Source organism: Acartia tonsa, chromosome 2 (assembly GCF_053477335.1).
Source record: "Acartia tonsa isolate MP-2025a chromosome 2, ASM5347733v1, whole genome shotgun sequence".
Lineage (NCBI taxonomy): Eukaryota > Metazoa > Arthropoda > Copepoda > Calanoida > Acartiidae > Acartia > Acartia tonsa.
Genome location: NC_137261.1, coordinates 40,470,055 through 40,490,006, shown reverse-complemented (window position 1 = coordinate 40,490,006; position 19,952 = coordinate 40,470,055). Strand labels below are relative to the sequence as shown.

The 19,952-nt window shown below is 31.3% G+C and overlaps 2 protein-coding genes and 1 long non-coding RNA gene across 3 annotated transcripts; 2 read left to right on the top strand and 1 right to left on the bottom strand.

The window, feature by feature from the left end:
* Window positions 1-777: 777 nt before the first annotated feature.
* LOC145312801 (uncharacterized) lies at window positions 778-2,201 on the top strand. Its single transcript, XR_013877127.1, has 3 exons — window positions 778-905; window positions 1,507-1,678; window positions 2,148-2,201. It is a non-coding gene; the product is annotated as an uncharacterized LOC145312801 (long non-coding RNA).
* A 1,630-nt stretch (window positions 2,202-3,831) lies between these two features.
* On the top strand, window positions 3,832-10,472 carry LOC145311848 (uncharacterized). The gene is made up of 6 exons (XM_080150849.1): window positions 3,832-3,919; window positions 5,315-5,353; window positions 7,276-7,318; window positions 7,605-7,787; window positions 8,662-9,017; window positions 9,767-10,472. The coding sequence occupies exons 1-6, from the start codon at window positions 3,837-3,839 to the stop codon at window positions 9,939-9,941; spliced, it is 879 nt and encodes a 292-aa protein (XP_080006975.1). The 5' UTR covers window positions 3,832-3,836; the 3' UTR covers window positions 9,942-10,472.
* Window positions 10,473-12,602: 2,130 nt separating this feature from the next.
* On the bottom strand, window positions 12,603-19,278 carry LOC145312800 (uncharacterized). The gene is made up of 5 exons (XM_080152036.1): window positions 19,180-19,278; window positions 15,655-15,757; window positions 14,566-14,647; window positions 13,503-13,590; window positions 12,603-12,844 (listed from the first exon to the last, which is right to left on the bottom strand). Exons 1-5 carry the CDS (start codon window positions 19,260-19,262, stop codon window positions 12,838-12,840), a joined length of 363 nt encoding a protein of 120 aa, XP_080008162.1. The 5' UTR covers window positions 19,263-19,278; the 3' UTR covers window positions 12,603-12,837.
* Between the last annotated feature and the right edge of the window lie 674 nt (window positions 19,279-19,952).

The following is a 19,952-nucleotide window of genomic DNA, read 5'->3' as shown; positions in this document are numbered from 1 at the left end:
CTCGTATTCATTCGAATCCGGTGGCTAGGAACCGGTTCTCATCAATACGAAAAAACTATGTCTAGCATCGTATTATATACAGCTTTCTACGAATATAGAAATGTACAATCATAAGATTAAAACCAGTTTTTTTAGCCCGTGCCTTCGGCACCTCGGGGCTAGGAAAACTGATTTTAATCTTATAATTGTACATTCTATATCCACGGAAAGCCGTTTATAATACGATGAAAGAAATAATTATTATAAACTTTAATGTGTATGTATAAAGCCCTGATTCTCTGAAGTTAGGATTCAGATGCACACGGAGATTGGACGTGAAAATCCTTTGGAAAATCTTAGATTGGTAAGCTTCGCGCACAGCTGAGTGTATTCTATGCTACATAACAAGTTGACCCCCAGTTTTCTATCAACTTATTAAACTTTAATGCAATGGTCTCAAAGCGAGGCACAATAAATCATGGATGATAATACGGACAAATGATTTAAAGAGCAGGTGTTAAGCGGTCAAACTTCAAGAAGATATTTTTTCCTTGGCGTTACGGACGGACAGAGAGGTAAAGTGAATCATAGAGTAGCTTCGATTCTAAAATAAAACAGCAAATCAAGCCCAATTAACATGACAAATAAAATCTAGTTTATAAGTGGATACAACAACTAAAAAGACAGATCGAAATATATAAAGAAAGATATCCTTCAGTGTCAATAAAACTAACATATCAATAGATTATAAGAATCATCACTCCCCCCCCCCCCTCTAAATTTTAAATTTAAATTGTTATAAAAGCAGGATAAAAAGGAGCGAATCAGATATGAACTTGATCAGATTCAAAAGTTGAAGGATGAAACATCAAACCAGAATTCTATCAGATTTATTGATGAATTGACTGCACCTAATGAAAATTCAGGTAGTTTTAAGATACCCTTTTTGTTTGTTTAGGGACATTTTTATAGGATAGGATTTGCTTCACGCTCAAAAAATGAGATGCAACTCGTTAACCTTAGTTTTTTTTATCATTCTCTACAGCTCTTACCATATATGTTCTTTTTATAATTGACACAAAATGTATTCATTAATAGCTCAATGACATAAACATATAAAAATAATTAGAAATATACCGCATTTCGGATCTAGTGCAGTTCACGGTAAAATGTTCCTAGCAACGATTATCTTAAAAAAATATGAACTACATTTGTCATGACCGAACACCGTTTAAGGCCTATAAATTTTCTGGAATAGACAAGATCCAATGAAACACAGGGAAATCTCTGAAGAAAACTAAAAATAAGTCTTTTTAGCGCATTTATGTGGATTGTGAGATTATCATGCTTTATTGAGAAATGACTACTCTAGATTACTTGAAGGCATTCTTTTGTCGATTAAAATTTTTTGGCCCTTATCGGCCTTTTTAGTTAATAGATTACTGAAGGAACATTTCACCGTAAACTGCAGCAGATCCAATACCTAGCTAACCTGTATGTGGTTCAACTTAATATTATTCAATTAAGGTCCAATTCACACAACAACAATCAGATCTACAACAACTTCAATTACCACAACAACAACAACGACAACTACTACTACTACTACTACAACCACATATGCAACAACAACCAGAAAACAAAGACGTAGACAACCACCCCCTAGACCCACAAATTTACCTAGACTAAATAATCAAAGGTAAATTATTGTGTAACAATAGAGCATCCGCTAGTTGTCGGGGAGGTTTTGGGATCGCGCCTCGGCTCATCACCACGTCAAAACTAAAGACGTTAAACTCATTACCATGCACAGTTAGGATATCACGACAAAGTTCGTGCGATCAAAGAGCGGTTTGTTTGTTAAGTTTTATCTTACTAATACCCTGGGAGTTTAAGCGCGTTACACAACATTTCACACGCAATTCAAGGTGGCGTTGGTAAGACTTGTTCCCGAAGCTTTACTAAGTAATCAGGTCATTGGTATAGGGACGGCTGATATATTAAACTTCTCAGATTACTCTAGTAAAATCCTGCTGTTTGAAGCTGGTAAATGTTTGGGGGATGGAAATTTTGTAGAGTCAATTGGTTATTAAAATAACCAATGTCAAAAGCTTCAGATTTAAGAAATTGGAATAACAAAATCATTGAGAATTTTTACACTGTTTTAGACTACCCTCAAGTACTGCTTGGCAAATAGCAACACCAACCAAACAACCAGGGATAATTTTTTGCATATTTTTTTTGCGTATCAAACAGTACGTGAAATATGTTTTAAAGGGGGGAGGCGAAAGTGACACTTTTTGAAACCAAAACTAAAAGTCAACAAAGGAGCTCAACTAAAAAAAGAGTTACAGGTCTGAGATTTTGCATGGCAGTTGCTTTATAGGGGTACAATATGGAACTGTGAAGAAACGGCGGCGCAACCGCCGAAAACCGCCGTTTCTCGCCGATTTTTTTTGCCTTTTCTCGGCGATTTCCGGCTGTTGCGCCGCCGTTTCTTCACAGTTCCATATTGTACCCCTATAAAGCAACTGCCATGCAAAATCTCAGACCTGTAACTCTTTTTTTAGTTGAGTTCCTTTGACTTTTAGTTTTGGTTTCAAAAAGTGTCACTTTCGCCCCCCCCCCCCCCCCCCCCTTTAAAACCTTAGCTTGGTTATTGCGTTTAGTCGAGCTTTTAATCCGCAACTGAAGTCAAATTTGTTCAGTCTATCAAAACGTTAATTCATACAACCACCAAACTAAATACACGCGATCCCAAGCCCTTTATTTATGTATTGTGGTTCGATGTATAATTTTTATATCAAACCGTAAAACATCAATTATTTTTTTAAAAAGAACTAATTAACCTTTAAATTCTTAAATTTCACGGGAAAATTATATACATGTATTTTGTATCTAATCAACTTTCGTAGACAAATTTTTACCGAATTTATAGTTGATGTCTTACTTGCAAGGCTTCGACAATCTTTACGAACCTTTTGACGTTACCAGAAAGTCCGTACGTCTATTTAAAACATGTTGCTTTTTAACCTTTTTAACAATATTTTTATGTGATATAATTATCCTGTTCATCTGATTTTTGGAATACGGTACAATGTTAAATCTCTATAATCCAGTCCTAAAATGTAAGTATGACCTAAAGATTATCCTGTATTTTGCAGTTTTGCAACTAATTTACTTACAGTTTTGTTTAGACTTGTACATTTATATTATGTCTTTTTTTATTTATGACACTCTCTATGTGGTCGTTTGTCCTATCGTTTCTGAGCTTCGTTTTTATGGATGTTGTCATCCTTGTTTTTTTTTCAAAATTTCATTGATTTATTATTTTTTTATTCATTGTTTTACATAAGATTATATAGGATTAAAAGACTTAGTTTAAACATGAATTATCTCATGTTTGTCAGATTTATTTTATATTGCAACAAGAATGACAACCTCCATCAAAGCGAATCTCTAATTTAAATGATTCGAACACAAAATCTTGTTTAGTGTCAAAGCTTAAAAAGCAGAATATTAATTTAAATGTACACACTTAAATTTTTAGGACTCGATTATAAAGATGCTTCGCTTAAAATATTGTACCTTGTTGTCCTAGAATCATTGTTTCTAAAATCAGATGAAAAGTATAATATACCATATACAAAAACAATTTAACTGTTATAGAGTTGTCACGATTTTGAAATCATACTTAACTGTTACAGGAATCATCAACTAAAGTTTTAAATCGATAGGACAATTGTGAATGCTTAAATTAACGAAAAGAACCAACTGTTACATATGGACATACATGCCCTAATAAATTTATATAAAAGCTTTGCTTATGAAAATATGTTAAATTATGTTGAACAGGGATGCGGAGCTACTCTGTAACTCCCGCCAGTGGTGGTTTTGTTTCAACTACAATGCGATCTGTAATGCTTCCACCTCCTGAAAGGTAATTACGTAATTTTGGCAGGTATTGCTTAATTAATAAATATTCTCTATAATATATTTTTGTGTATGTCTGTGTACCCATTGTGAAATCTTAAATACAGTTAAAGATTAAAGCTTCATATAGGTCCTAGTCATATTCTTTGCTATTTTCCATAAGACTTTGTTTTGTAGTAAATTTGGGGATAGCTCTTTGAGACAAAAAATTAGAGGATATTTCCTATACTTACGTTATAAAACTCAGCTACTCTACAATAAGGATATGTCAGAACAACCGTCCAATTGAAAAAGCTTTGTAAAGTTACATCAACAAAAATTTAATTTCTTTTAGACATACTAGCGGCTTCGCCCCTAGCCTCTAGGGGCTTTGCCCAAAGAAATAATAAAAAAATAAAAATAAAGTACTACTAGTGCTGCTCATAGTCTAATGTGTTCTCAAGAAAATTACTACTGGTGCTGATCATAGTCTAATGTGTTCTCAAGAAAATTACTACTGGTGCTGATCATAGTCTAATGTGTTCTCAAGAAAAAAATTTTATTTGGGGGGGGGGGAATTTTCATTTTTTGGGGGGTGGGAGTGTCCCACCCCCCAAGAAAATAGCTTAAAACCCCCACAGGACCAATAGGTATATACCCTGAAGAGTAGAATCCGATCGGTTCAGTGGTTACTGAGATCTTAAGCTTCAGACGGACGGACGGACGGACAGATAGACATCAAGCTACTTTGTATTACTGATTTAGGGTTCAATTAAATGTTGTTAGCTTGTTATTGCTGCGCAATTTATAAATATAATTGTACTAAAATAGAATTATATAACCTCAAGGTTATTAAGAAATTTAATATACACTCAACAATTATTAAATCTAATTAATTCAACTTAACAAATGCATAAATTCTAATATTGCTTTTCGTTTGCAAATTTTCTCTCAATATTTAAGAGACAAAAATCTTTTTGAATAACACATTTTGTGTAAAAAGTTTTGTTTTGTTTCATTATTTTTTCAAGAGGTTAGCAACGAGTCTTTCTAATATTTAGGGATAGGGTAAACGGCAATTAACCTCCCCCCCCCCCCCCAATAGTAACCTGCAGTTTGTATATTTTAGACGGAAAAGAATTTCCAGTATGGCTTAAAACAGAATAATATCCGCTAGATCAGAACCATACTGAAAAATCATGTAAAGCATCAGATTACAGACAATTTTCCGCGAATTTAAAAAAAAATAATAAAGTAATACCAGTTGTTTCGCCCGGGCTTTTGGTCCCTCAGGGCATTCAAAACTTTTTTAGAATTTTAATATCCGCGGAAAGCTGACTATAATGCGATCCCTGTTACCTAGTATTTTCTTTGTATTGTTTTGTTAAATATTTTACTCAAGTCAAGAGTGCTTTTATTTTAGAGAATATTTCGATGGATTTCAACCTTCTCCCAAGGAAAGGTAATAATTTTTTTATTTATATCTTTTTAATTTGAAAAAGATTAACTATACATTTTTATAATACTTGCTATGGAAAATAAAAAAAGCATTTTAAAAATAATAATCCTTAATTAAAAGTTCTAAATCTAAATTGTATAATGATCATGTATAAATGGGGTGCTGCCACTTTTACCACTAGCAAAAGTACAGCCACTGTGTTTTTGACAAATATTGGGTGTGTTTTTGTCAATTTCGTTTTTAGCTGTATTTTTGGCAATATTTTTTTATCCACTGTCAAAATTACACCTTTCCGCTGTCATAAACACAGTTTTACTGTCAAGTTCACATCCATGAAATTCAAGTATGCTGTCAAAATCACAGTTTTGATGACAAAAATACACCTACTTTTAAATTAATATTAATTATAAATATTTTGACCAAGTTGTTAAAACTTATAACTATTAATAATAGTTAAATCAATCTACTAATTGTTTAGAACAAAGCCATGTTTAAATGAAAGATTAAATAGGTGAACAACACAATCTATAATACTTGGCATAATTTCTTTTAAAAGTTTATTAAAAATATTGTCAGGTCCACAACTTAGTTTAGGTTTTAGTTAATTGAGAGTAGAAAAAATTATTTGAGGGGTGATTTTTTGAAAGACAAAATTTTCATTGACTGGAACCCCAAGGTAGTCATTAAAATCATTTTTGCAAAATGGAATTTCATCTGCTAGACTGGGACCAACATTAATAAAAAAATTGTTAAAATCTTCACAAATATCTTGAAAGTTTTCATAAGATCTGTTATCATCAGTAAAAAGATTTGGGATAAAATGCGTTGTTTTATTCTTGTTTGATTAATTGTAGACCAAGTTTTTTTCATGTTAGACGAAAATTCATTGAATTTAGAAAAATAGTACTCTTTTTTGGCTTTCCTAACTGCAGATTTATAGATATTATTTGCAATGACAAATTTTCTATTGCTATCAACGGTTTTATCTTTAAATTTTTGTCTTAATAACATTTCTTTTTTCTTTCTTAGGTTTAGTAAAGCTGGTGACATCCAGGGATTTTGGGGGATAACTCTTTTGTTGGGTTTTAAAGTTTTAAAAGAGAAAATTTTTCAAAGATTTCATTGATAACATTAGAAAAGTTTTCAAACGCACTCTCTGGATTACTTGAAATTAATTCTATATCATCATCAAAGCCCTAAAATAACAGATAAGTTTAAAACAATTTTATAAGTTATACTACTTAACCTTAAAATAGTAAACTTGTTTTAATCTTTAAATTTAGATTCTATTTAATTCTTTTTTTTTTACATATTTTTAAAATATAAGATTCCACTTTCTCTTCTCTTGGTGAAGATATCTTCAACGCTAATACGATTTTTGAAATTTAAGATTCCACTTTTGCCTCTCTTGGTGAAGATATCTTCAACAAGAGAGACAAAAGTGGAATCTTATATTTCAAAAATCGTATCGGCGTTGAAGATATCTTCACCAAGAGAGGGGAAAGTGGAAGGGTAGATTACAGTTTTAAAGGGTCCAAACCATAATCATAGATTATATTTCTGCTTCTATAAAAATGGATTCAACTCCCTAACTGTTTAATATTATGGATAAATAAGTAGGTATAAATTTAATAGATGTATATTTGTCAATATGTAGGTGTATAATTGACAAATTATAAATTTAATAGATGTATTTTTGTCAATATGTAGGTGTATAATTGACAGCAAAACTGTGAATATGCCAGTGCAATAACTGTATTTTTGTCATACCCCTTAAAAACGCAGGTGTGAATTTGACAGTAAAACTGTGTTTATGACAGCAAATCACTGTGTTTATGACAGTTATATCACTGTATTTTTGCTAGTGGTAAATCTGCCATGTACCCGTATAAATATTACTATTTAAATGAAAATAACAATTTTAGAGTATCATTTGATGACCATCCACCATATTCCAGTTTTAGTCAGGTGATTTTTTATCTTAATTATAATTTCATTCAGTCAAAATGGAAATTTAGTGTCCGATTTTAAACTATACATATTTTGTACACTTGTAGCACTCAGGTTGGGTCGCACCATTCGCTCATAGCCTGAAACCTTTAAAAGACCAACTATCTGAAAATTCGGAACGATCGGTCCATCCGTTTACGATATCATTCTAGAAAAAAACACAATTTTAATTATTGTCTAATTTTAATATTTTTTTCCAGAAGCCTATTTATTATAATTTTTAATGGACCAAAATCTGTTTCAGGCATCCAAGGGCTATAACCAGGTCTACTCTGAAAGTTCACCGAACCATCAATACAGCCAAAATACTGCCAACAGACTAGTGTATAACCAGCAAAATTATTATAACCCAGCAACTGTAAATAATGAAGTATCTCCCTATGGATCTGCAGATCAGTACCAGGACATGTATTCCTCACAAAGCCAGGTAAATAAAATATTCTAGCCGTTAATGATGTTTTAGAGGGCAGACTTATTTAGAAAAATAGATATTATTTTACTTTATAAACAAAGAATTAGCGGCTGGTCACATAGTGGCCCCAAGGCTATTGGGCCATTTTAAAAAAAGGGGGAGGGTGGAGTTTGATTAACAACCTTTGATTTTAGTCTCAAAATGAAAAACTCATGATCTATAAAAAGCTTTACCACGATTGATAGCCATACTGCTCAGAGGTCAAGATGATCTTTTGGCAGAATCAAAATACTCAGACAGACAGGCAATCGTTGCATATCTGTTATGTATGATTTATATCTTAAGGAAATTCAGCCTAACAATCTCTTTATGACAAGTCTTGATCTTCTTTTTGTTGCTACGCTCCTTTCTCATATTATTTTACTTGTTTAGCACAAACAAATGAATGAATAGAAATATAAAATGAAAATGAATAAAGAGTAAAGAAACTAAGAAGAATAAAGATTTTCCAATTACGTGTGTTGAATTAAACTCTCATCTTACCAAATTAATTTTCTTTGTTTTTAACAAGGTTTTATGTGTCTTATAATTATTTTCTTTAACAGCAAGGCTAATCTTAAACTATGTCTCGATGTCTGACCACTAACACAGCTTTTCTTTACTAAAAATCAAAAGGAATCCTTGTGGAAGTTCTCGACGTCTCAGATTTATATTTTTTATATTAAACATATGTTCAGCGTGCATAAAGAATAAAATCAAACTTTATTTTTACAACGAAAGGTACTCTAATTTTGTTATGTTTTCATCTTCTGACAAAACATTAAAAATAATTTGATTATTTTCTTTTCCAAGATATAAGTAATCTTTGATAAATTTATTATTTGTCAAGGTTCAGAAATCTCAGTATGACAGCAAGATGATCATTGGAGTTGACAAGTTCGAATCTCAGTACAGCATACCACATTTAGACGTTCAGCACGTACCGGCGTTTGATGCATATAACCCCGCCTACCAAGCGCCTAATCCTGTGTACCAAGCGCCCAATCCCGTGTACAAAGCGCCTAATCCTGTGTACCAAACGCCAAATCCAGTTTATCAAGCGTCTAGCCAAATTTACCAAGCGCCTAATCCCATTTACCAAGCGCCTAATCCTGTGTACCAAGCGCCAAGCCCTGTAAATGAAGCACAACTAAATTCTATATATAATAGCGAGGCCCATCGGAAAATTCCAGCAACTTGGAATAAGTAAGTATCTATACTATTTATCATTTTTATTTGCTGGTCGTTTTGATTTTTTCGTTCTAAATTTGCTTCACCGGAAAGCTTTGAATTGTTTTTTTTTGTTCAATTGTTCTTTCAATAAGAAAAAATGCTTCAAAAATTGTAAATATTCCCTGCATGACTTTAGGCTTTTATACACATTTTGACGTTGATTAGCTCTGACCAATAAAAAAATGGATTTAGCCAATAAAGAACTAGAGTTATATAGTTATGCACCTATCAAGCTTGTATATCTTAAACTTTTTAACCACTCGCTTTGGCTATTAGCTTTGAAATGTATGTAATTTAAACTTTAAGACATTTTTTAAAAATTGGAATTGAAAAAAAATATTTAATGTATACTTTCCTTTTATCTATTTCATGAATAATTGAATTCTGTTTGAAAATATAGTTTTCTAAATGTCATTAAAATTCATATTTTGTCAGCCATTCACAAATATTTGAAAACAATTTTTAAATATTTTATCTCGAAAAGTTTAAAATAATTCTAGTACGAACTAGATAATAATACGTTTAGAAAAGGCTCCCTATTTTTCACAAAGCGGGTATTGGTCTGTCGACCTTCCGTATTTTCCATATAAGATCATAAAAACACAAAGAACTAAACGATTTCGTCACCTAATCCATTGATTGCACGAACGCTATCCTAAATTCTGATCGTTTTAGAAATATAGTATGCAAAATAAAATTCAAGTATTTATAAAAATGTTAAGGCCCCCCTATGCGCGTCCAGAATTCTACCTGGGAGCTGCTGGCAGTGAGCAGGAATATGGAGAATCCCAGCTGTCCAACCATATAGCAGCAGTTACTGTGACTCCCTATGATCAGATGATGTATAAACCTCAATCCCCTTTTAAAACATTGCAGGAGTTGACTTTTAAAGTGTAGCATAAATGTGTTTAAAATAAACATATAACGTAATCAACGATGGAGGGGATATTAGACTATAAAATAAACTGGTTAGGTAAAGATTATGCTACAGCCTCGTAGGCTTAAAACTGTGTATATTACTTGTTATTTTTGTTTTGTTATAATGTGAACTTTTTGATTTTATTTTGTTAACAGCGCAGCTGCTTTATCAATAGGAAATGCACGTCCGTCACTTTGTCTGTATGTAAAAAAAAATATTTCATATTATGTTTTGTTCATCAAACCCCATTATTATTCTATTTTATTAACTTTGAAGTGAAACATACCAATTACTTTCTATAAGTTCTTAAATATTTTTTTTTATAGAATTTTTACTTTTGTAAATATCAATATAATGTTTTATTTCACATTAGTTTTTGCTGCACTTTTTCCTTGTTAACACACACTTAAGAAGTGTTTTTGTTATTGTTGTGAATAATCATGTTACCGTAATTTTGTACCTTTTATAAAGTATTTGTAAAATTCACTAAATAAAGTTTAGAAAAGATATTTTATTTATTAACGCTGTTAAGGGTGCAAAATAAGCCATTCCCCTGATATTCTATAACCTCTATTGTCTGTTCGTCTATATTTTTTACTTGGCTGCTATTAAAGAAAGATGGTTGATTTGTTTGTATGTGCATCTGAGTTTTTTCTATTATAACATTAATAACCTTAGTTTATATTTTAATTAACAGTTTCTTCTTTTAAATTTTTATTGTAATAAAAATACAATATCTATAAACATAATACATAGTACATGAATACTTGAGGACCCACGAAATTTGCTATGTGTTGATGGCAATATGTTAGATCATTATTTTATATTCTATCCAATCTATAAACTTTTAAGGATACTTAATGAAATAATGTCTTAGAAATTAGATCAAAATATTTTAGGTTTTTATAATCCGCAACGAGAAAAGCCGTGGGTCCTCTAATAAATTTCAGCGCCAAATATAAATCTATTCAAATATTTAAATAAGTTTGTACCAACAACATTTGAATAAAATTTGGTTCAGAAGAAATATTTAACTTTACATGTAAATTTTTATTTGAATAGATTTAATTTCTAAAAAGGTCATTAGCCTTTATTGGAAAAAAATCAATAATAACCTTACAGTTTTTATATGTTCAAATAAGTTTTTTGGTAAACTTTGGCTTAATCAAATTTCAAAATGAATAGAATTATCTGGAAGTTCTAAATAGAATTTTTAATTGTAGATATTTATTAATGTAAAATAAGCCTAAGTTAATAATCAGGCGAATAAGCATATTTAGGTTAAATTACAAAATCACGTTTAAAACAGAATGCAATGATTTTACTATTATGCTTTTAAGTAGGAAAAAAAACGATAATGTACAATAGTTGAAAATCTATAAGTAATGGAAAGTAGTCATCGTCAAACTCAAAGGAAATACAAATCAACAAGTTACCAAGTCATAAATAAAAGAATATTTTATCATTAAGAAATATATTTTACTTCTCTATAAAGACAATAAAAATTGGAATGTTTTGCTCCAATGAAATATAAATAAAATAAAATATAAATTTTATTTATTGTGTATTCTAAAATAAAAAATGCATAAATTTCATTTGATGGTAAAAAGGGACTCCCTAGCTTCAGTTGCATTCAGCCGCTAGGCTGCATTTAGTCGCGCGGCTTATATAAAAAGTCTTATCCGCGCAACAAGCGTGGCTGCCGAGAGCAAATTGAAAATATGAGAGAAAAATTTTATTTTATATTGCATATTCATATTTTTATGCTAAACAAATTATGATCTGATTTTAAAAGAATACTTTTTAGATTTATTGTTTCATACAATTCTTATATATAAATCCTTATAAATTTCTTAGATTAGACAGGGAGTTAGGGTTTCCTAAGACTTACATATTATTATTTCTTTATTTCTATGTAAGGCTCTGGGAACCCTAACTCCTGGACCAGGAAATTTTATAGTGTTTGTCCCATAGATAATGAGATCTTGAAAAGGTCCTATGACAAACGCAGGAGTCCCAAACGCAGGAGTGGACACTTAACCTAACCTAACCTATTTTAGACCTTCTTATATGTTTTTGTAATGCCTAACCCCTACGGAGGGCTTATTTGTACCTTGATATCTTAACCTAACCTAATCTGTAAAGAAATACTTAATTAAATTAATATTTTAACACTCCTGCGTTTGTCCTGGAACCCTTAAAAATAAATTGAACTTATCCACTGTTTTAAGTATATTCCGCACTTTAAATGTTTAAATTGCATTAATATTTAATTAAGTACTTTGGTAAAAAAGATTATTGTAAATTTTGAAGAAGAAAAATTAAAAAAGAACCAACAGGAAATTTCATCCTTAAGCCCTTGAAGACATTCCCTGCTTTGGGTCGACCAAGTTGACCCCACCTAAATTTTGGTTTGTGGAAAACGTTAATTTGGGGTTGCAATTTTGTAAGTTTACAAGAAAAATATAGGTAGACTTATTTACATTATATGTACACTAGCGGCTTCGCCCCTAGCCTCTAAGGGCTTTGCCTCAAGAGGTATAATTACATCTTCTATTACCTACCCAGCTAAAAAAATGCGAATGGATCGCAAAATTGATAAAAATTTATAAAAATTCGTAAAAAAAATTGGGGGTGGGATTTTTTTTGTTTTTGGGGATTTTGGGGGGTGTCCCCTTACCCCTCCCCAGAAAATAGCCTAAAACCACCACACGACCAGTAGGTATATTTCCTGAAGAGTAGAATCCGATCTGTTCAGTGACAGACGGACGGACGGACAGACATCATTTTACTTTGTATTATAGATATTTTATTTTACAAATATATTGGCACATGAAGAGATCACTCATTAGGCTCCAGTTCTTGATTTTATTTTCAACGCCTAAAATAAGGATACGTCTTTAAAACTGCATAACTTCGATGCAACACTTTTAATAAATACTAAAGGATTTGCATCATATTAGACCATAGAGTTATCTTCAAACAAAGAAATGGGGGGGATTTTTCTTTTTAGAGAGTGTGGGTGTATCTGCAGGACCGGTATCTATCTATAATACAAAGTATTTTCTAAAGAGGCTAATCGGTTCAGCCGTTATCATAATCTTAAACTTCAAACTGGGAGGCCTGTAAAATACAATGGTCCCCATATTTAAAAAACACGTTCACGGCTATAATAAAACTTTGGAAACTTGCATTAATTAAATCTTGATTTGTTGTTACAAACTAGCAGTGCTCAAACTTCCCCACCGATAATCTTTATCTACTAATGATTTAATTTCGTTTGATTTTTTGGAATTTATAGTCCATTCCTTTTTGTACAAAATAATTTATTAGTTTCTTTTGTTTAATATAAAAACTAAAACAAACAAGGATGGCAACATCCATTAGTAGCGAAGCCATAAAAAATTATCGGGAATAAGTATTGTTGAGGATTAGAAATAATATATTTTCCTCAAAGCGTTACGGAATCACTAACTGACGGACGGACTAAAAGACAAAGTGAATTATAGAGTAGATTGTCTACTAATAAAATGGCTTACCCATTACACCAAGCAAATATTAGACCATAAACTCTAAACACAACATTTCTAGCTCTCTTCTTCCATCTCACTTGTGCAGGCTCTTGTCCTTGTTATTTATAGATAGATAGATAGATAGATAGATAGATAGATAGATAGATAGACAGATAGATAGATAGATAGATAGATAGATAGATAGATAGATAGATAGATAGATAGATAGATAGATAGATAGATAGATAGATAGATAGATAGATAGATAGATAGATAGATAGATAGATAGATAGATAGATAGATAGATAGATAGATAGATAGATAGATAGATAGATAGATAGATAGATAGATAGATAGATAGATAGATAGATAGATAGATAGATAGATAGATAGATAGATAGATAGATAGATAGATAGATAGATAGATAGATAGATAGATAGATAGATAGATAGATAGATAGATAGATAGATAGATAGATAGATAGATAGATAGATAGATAGATAGATAGATAGATAGATAGATAGATAGATAGATAGATAGATAGATAGATAGATAGATAGATAGATAGATAGATAGATAGATAGATAGATAGATAGATAGATAGATAGATAGATAGATAGATAGATAGATAGATATATAGATAGATAGATAGATAGATAGATAGATAGATGGATAGATAGATAGATAGATAGATAGATAGATAGATTGATAGATAGATAGATTGATAGATAGATAGATATATAGATAGATAGATTTGTTAACGTGAATGTGCTCATCCGCTTGTAGTCGGGAAGGTGATAGTTTCCAATCTCGGTTAAAAGACGTTAAAAATAGTTCCTAATGTTGCTATATCAGGTGCGCGGCATAAATAGATACAGAAGGAAGAGTGTCTTGTCCCAAAATAGGCAAAATTCTCTGGTAGTACTTTCAGACAAAGATCAAGCAATCAAAGGTTTAGTTGTCTGAATGGTGTTTGATCGTATAATCAAGCACATCATCAAGCAAGATTTGGATTAGAGATACTCCAAAATAAGATTTCGATGTGATTAGTTTGTTTTAATCAGATTACTATTTAAAATTTTTACTTACTTTTTTCTTTGAGCGTAACAAGGTTGATATTTTCTTTATCCATTCTTCTAGCGGCTTCTACTTTTGCTTTCTCTATGATTTCCTAAAATATAAATGTTGTTTTTTATCAAGCTATAATGTACAAATAGAGGCGTGCAAAGGGTTTTGTTAGGTGGCGGTATCATTTGAGGAGGGTGAAAAAAGACAATCCTCCTAATTTCAGTTTGAATTGGGATTGAACTGTTGACATTGACACCCCCCTTGCACAGGTTTATGTTTTCAATATTTACCTTAAGAGCATTATAGAGCACAGAAACTAAACTTCTTGTTTTTGAAATAAATTTGAAATAAATTGAAAATATGCGAGGGGTAATTTTTCGTTTATTATTTAGGTCATGTTAGATTAGGTTCTATTAAGTGTTGGGTAGCCCCGCAAATTAGGGAACAACAGGCATAGGCGTCCAAGGGGGGGGGTAATGGGGCGATTACCCCCCCCCAAACGAATTTGGGGGTGCCGTAGGCACCCCCAAAATTTTTTTCATTTTACTCCCCCCATTTAAAATTTACCCCTACCCTGGGGGTGCCGTAGGCACCCCCAACCATTTAGGAGGGGGTATTTACCCCCCCCAAACAATTTTGGGGGGGTAAATACCCCCCCCAAAATAGAAAATCTCTAACAAAAAAAATTTTTGCGCGCTTTGCGCGCATTTTTAATACTAAATTTTTGATAAAATTTAAATTACCACCCCCAAAAATTTTACCCCGGGGGTAAATTTTGGGGGGGTAAACAAATTTTACCCCTGCCAACAGATTTCAGGGGGGGTAATTACCCCCCCCCAAGCAAATTTTACCCCCGGGGTAAAAATTTTGGGGGGGGTAAAAAAAATTTGCGGCGCGCTTCGCGCGCCATTTTACCCCCCCCCAAAAACGAATTACCCCCCCCTTAAAAAAATTTTACCCCCCCCAAAATAAAAAGCTTGGACGCCCCTGACAACAGGTATAGGCACAGAGCGAAAAAATATTAACTGCCTAATTTCAATTTATTCAAAACTAAAAAGTTCCAGTGCTCTACAGGCTTTTTGAAGGAAAGCAACCAGTATTAATTTCTACCTGTACAAATTTAGAAGCATTTTCCACGACTTCTTGGTCGACCTCGTTCTTGTTGTTATTCTGTTTTACTTTCATGAGATGCACACTGCTGGAACTGGGACGTCTAAAATATAACAATGACATTTTTTTTTATATCAGTTTGTTTTTGTATCACGACTAAGGTGATAGGTTTGAATCTCGACTCGACACTGGATAATAACTTTTGACATTGAATATAGTTCCGACTGTCAGGCGCAAGACATAAATAGTTAGAACAGGGGATATGCCTTTGCCCAAAACAGGCGTATTTCATTACCTTAAAGGACTTAAAGATAAAGTTCGTGCAATCAAATGTTTGGTTGTCTGAAGGACGTTTGACCACATAACCATACACACCACTAAGCAAGGTTAACTATACAAATAATAAAAATTAATTAAACGCTATAAAAGATGTATAAGTACTAGCTGTCAATTAAGCTATAAAAATTGGAAAGAATTTTAATGAATATAATAGATTTGAAATCTGCATAAAATTTTAAGGATTTTTTTTATAAAATTCGTTTTTTATATAATTCATTATTTAAAAGCGCAAATCCAATTTAAGTTAATAAATTTTGACCAATAGGATAGGTGGATTGGAAACTACCTGCGCTCTAATTGGTTGAATGATGTACGTCACTTGAGCTTCTCCAATCAGGGCGAAGATAGTTTTCAATCCACCAACCACAAATGTCAAAATTATTTAACTTAATTTGTATTTGCGCTTATAGATAAAGAATTATACAAAAAACGAATTTTATAAAAATTCCTTAAAATTTTATGCAGATTTCAAATCTATTATATTCATTAAAATTCTTTCCAATTTTTATAGCTTACTGTCAATACATTCAACATGTAATATAAAAATTACAAAAATATTTATAATTGAAATATATTTTTCTTAGAAGCAATACTGCAAAACACAACACATGAGTCTTGAATTGAATTTAAAAATTGTGATATAAGTATAGCACTTGACTTTTGGCCATTAGCTTTTCCCTACGTATCTGTTTGTCTAAGGTTTCCAGTAAAAAATTATCAATCCAAACTGTGTATAAAAGACCCAGTAAAGAATTTATAAATTTTGTCCTTATGGTGTGTTAGTCCTCATCGGGCCCCCTTCTTTTTGTTTTGATTCAATTCAAGACTGATGTTACAAGTTTTCCTTATTTGTTTGTTTTCAATTTTAAATTTAATTTAAGTTGTATTTTTAACTGTAGTTAATAACAGTACATTAAATACATTTAAAATTAAGAAAACATAATAAAAATGTATAACTTTAAGATTTCATTTGTCTGTCAGTACGGAAGGAAATATTATTATCTCGAGTGCTTTCTAGGATGAAATGCGCCAGTTTTTAGAGAAGATACACTTTCCCATTGAGCATCTGTTCTATAACTTACTTGGTCCGTCGGTCTATAAGTCATTTTTCTTTCTCTTTCTTCCTCACTTTTTATACCATCTAAACACTGCTCTATAATAACAAATTCATTTTTTGGTGATTCTTTACTTATGGATTTTTTTTATAAATTTCATTCAGTGCATATCTTTTGATGGTTAAATATCATTAAAACATCAATAAATATCCATTGAAATATAAAATTTAAATTTATGCAAAAAGTTAAAAATAGATATTGAATAAATATTCATAGAAATGTTTATTTAATATTAAGAGTAAACAATATTTGAATACGTAGTGTTTATTTTTACTTTTTTAAAGGCGACGCTTTTTATAATTAGGGTCGGTCCGTACGTCCGTCCTGAACGGACAGCTGTTATTTTTTTATTTGATTTGATTATCCGATTGATCTGATTTTTGGAATACTGATTCCTAGGGGAAAAAAGTACAATATCATAAGCGAAACATCTCTATAATTAAGTCCTAAAAATGTAAGTATGTCCAAAAACATTATCTTGTATTTAAAAATTGTTCAACAAATTTGCTAACAATTTTGTTTCGACTTTTATACATTTATATTCTGATTATTCAGTTCTAACACTCTACATGTATTAATGTTCGCTTGTCCTTCTGTTTCAGAACTTCGCCCTTATAAATGTTGTCATCCTTGTTCAATATCGTTTGGCGAACTCCATTAATCTAAGTTAAATCTAAGAAAAAAGTTTTATAGAAGTTTTTTACAAATTTACTTTTTATTGATGAATTGACATGGTGGTATCGCAAATGGTAGCGTGCCTCCTTTCTAAGTCATAATAGAGATATTAAAAAATGAACCTACTGTTGCTATGTCTGTTATGTGACACTAAAAAAAGAACAGTAAATGCCTTAATAAAGAAAAATGGCTCTCCCTCAGTCAAAGGAAGTGCAGTGAAACGGTTGGTTTTCTGTTGGATGTCACCAGGTATTACTCTTTTGAAATCAAGTAGCATTATCAAAAAAAATCTTCAAAGGATTCTTCTTTGTATAAAATGAATTTTTAGAGGCAGCAAGCCGTTTCGAAGATTTCAACGAAAAAAAGTTTTAATCAATCATTTGCTAAATTATATATTTAAATGAAGATATCTTATTTTCTAAAATTTTTAAAATATAGGAAAATAAAACATGAAAGGAAATAAATTTGATTTTGTTTGTTTGTTTATGCTAATCCTCTAGATTTATTTCACCAAAAAAAAAAGAAATTTATTTTGCGGGATAAAAACTCTTTTACCATTTTAATAAAACTGTCTTTCTGTTACTTTCTTATGTTTGATTATTAAACCCACGTCATTAGAGTGTATAATATATGACAATCTAAGTGGTGTCGAGTTCTAGTCTTGACTATACTGCCTTATACTAAAGATGTAAAAAAAGGTTGATTGTTTGAAACATGACATTAATAATAAGTGTGGTTGGATGCCTTTCCCAATAAACAGAAGCAACTCAAAACCGTGCACAGTTCCCACTTACTGACAAAGGGCATGCAATCAAAGTATAAGTTAATTGTTTTACTTTCTCCTATTATGTCCGATATTTAACATAGGTATTTTAATAATATCTGAGAAAGCTTCGCTGCTATTGGAAGTAATTATTCTATTTTAACTACAAAGTAACAGGCTGTGTGTGTGTTGTGTAGTTGAATTCTCAGCCGATATGATTCTCCTTTAGAGCGAAGCTTCAAAACTATTTATGGAGAGGATTCTTTACCCTTCCAAGAGAAATCGCCCTCCACAAAATTTCACCTCCCCCTCCAAAAAAATGTACTTCTTCTTTTTAAGGATTAAATCAAAATAAAGGGTCAACAATATCACATACCTCCAGCCCCTCTTTAGAGAAGTAATAGGAGTAATAAAAGGATCCAGGATACCTTTATTTTGGGCAAAGTAGATAGATCCTTAGTGATCTATTCATGGTTACCTGGGCAGAACTGATTAGGATTTAGGTTGTTTATTGTTATAGTAATTTGAATTGTGTTTTTATATTTTTTTTGATTTTATGACTTTGTTTAATTTTTATGCCCAAATAAATATGTTTTACTAGCTAGTGAACGAATAAACTAATAATAATCCTACCTAGAGTCTGTATATGTTCTTAGTTTGTCAAGAGCTTCCATAGATCTTTGTTTTACTATTTTCTCAACATTATTTGAACTCATTATTTTTACAAGCCTGAAAAAAAAGTATACTGTTAAATAAAACTATGTATGACAGTCGTAAGGTTAATATAGGTGCACCTATAGGGAGTTAGGTATATCTTCATATCAATCTTGAATTGAACAATATTGGAAAACTTTTAAATCTTAAAAGACATTAATTTAATCTTAATACTATAGCGACTTCAAAATCTTAACCTACACAACGACAGACAAACACACAAACAAACTGATTTACATAACCGTTTTTAAATTGAAGGCGACTTTTAAAAACTAAATTTAACTAGCTTATTGTTTACCTAATAGAAAATAAATAAGTATAAGCACGTCATCATAATTTTTTTATAGAAAACTAAAAATATTTTGATTTGATCATCAATTCGTAATTTATATTAAGGATGAATTATACATAGGATTCAATTCACTTTAATATTAGATGACATAACAATTTTCAATAATCGTAAAATTAGAGTATCCATTTCATCATATGATTTAATTTTCTTTTCTCGTATTCATTCGAATCCGGTGGATAGGAACCGGTTCTCATCCATACGAAAAAACTATGTCTAGCATCGTATTATATCCAGCTTTCTACGAATATAGAAATGTACAATCATAAGATTAAAACCAGTTTTTTTAGCCGGTGCCTACGGCACCTCGGGGCTAAAAAAACTAGTTTTAATCTCATAATTG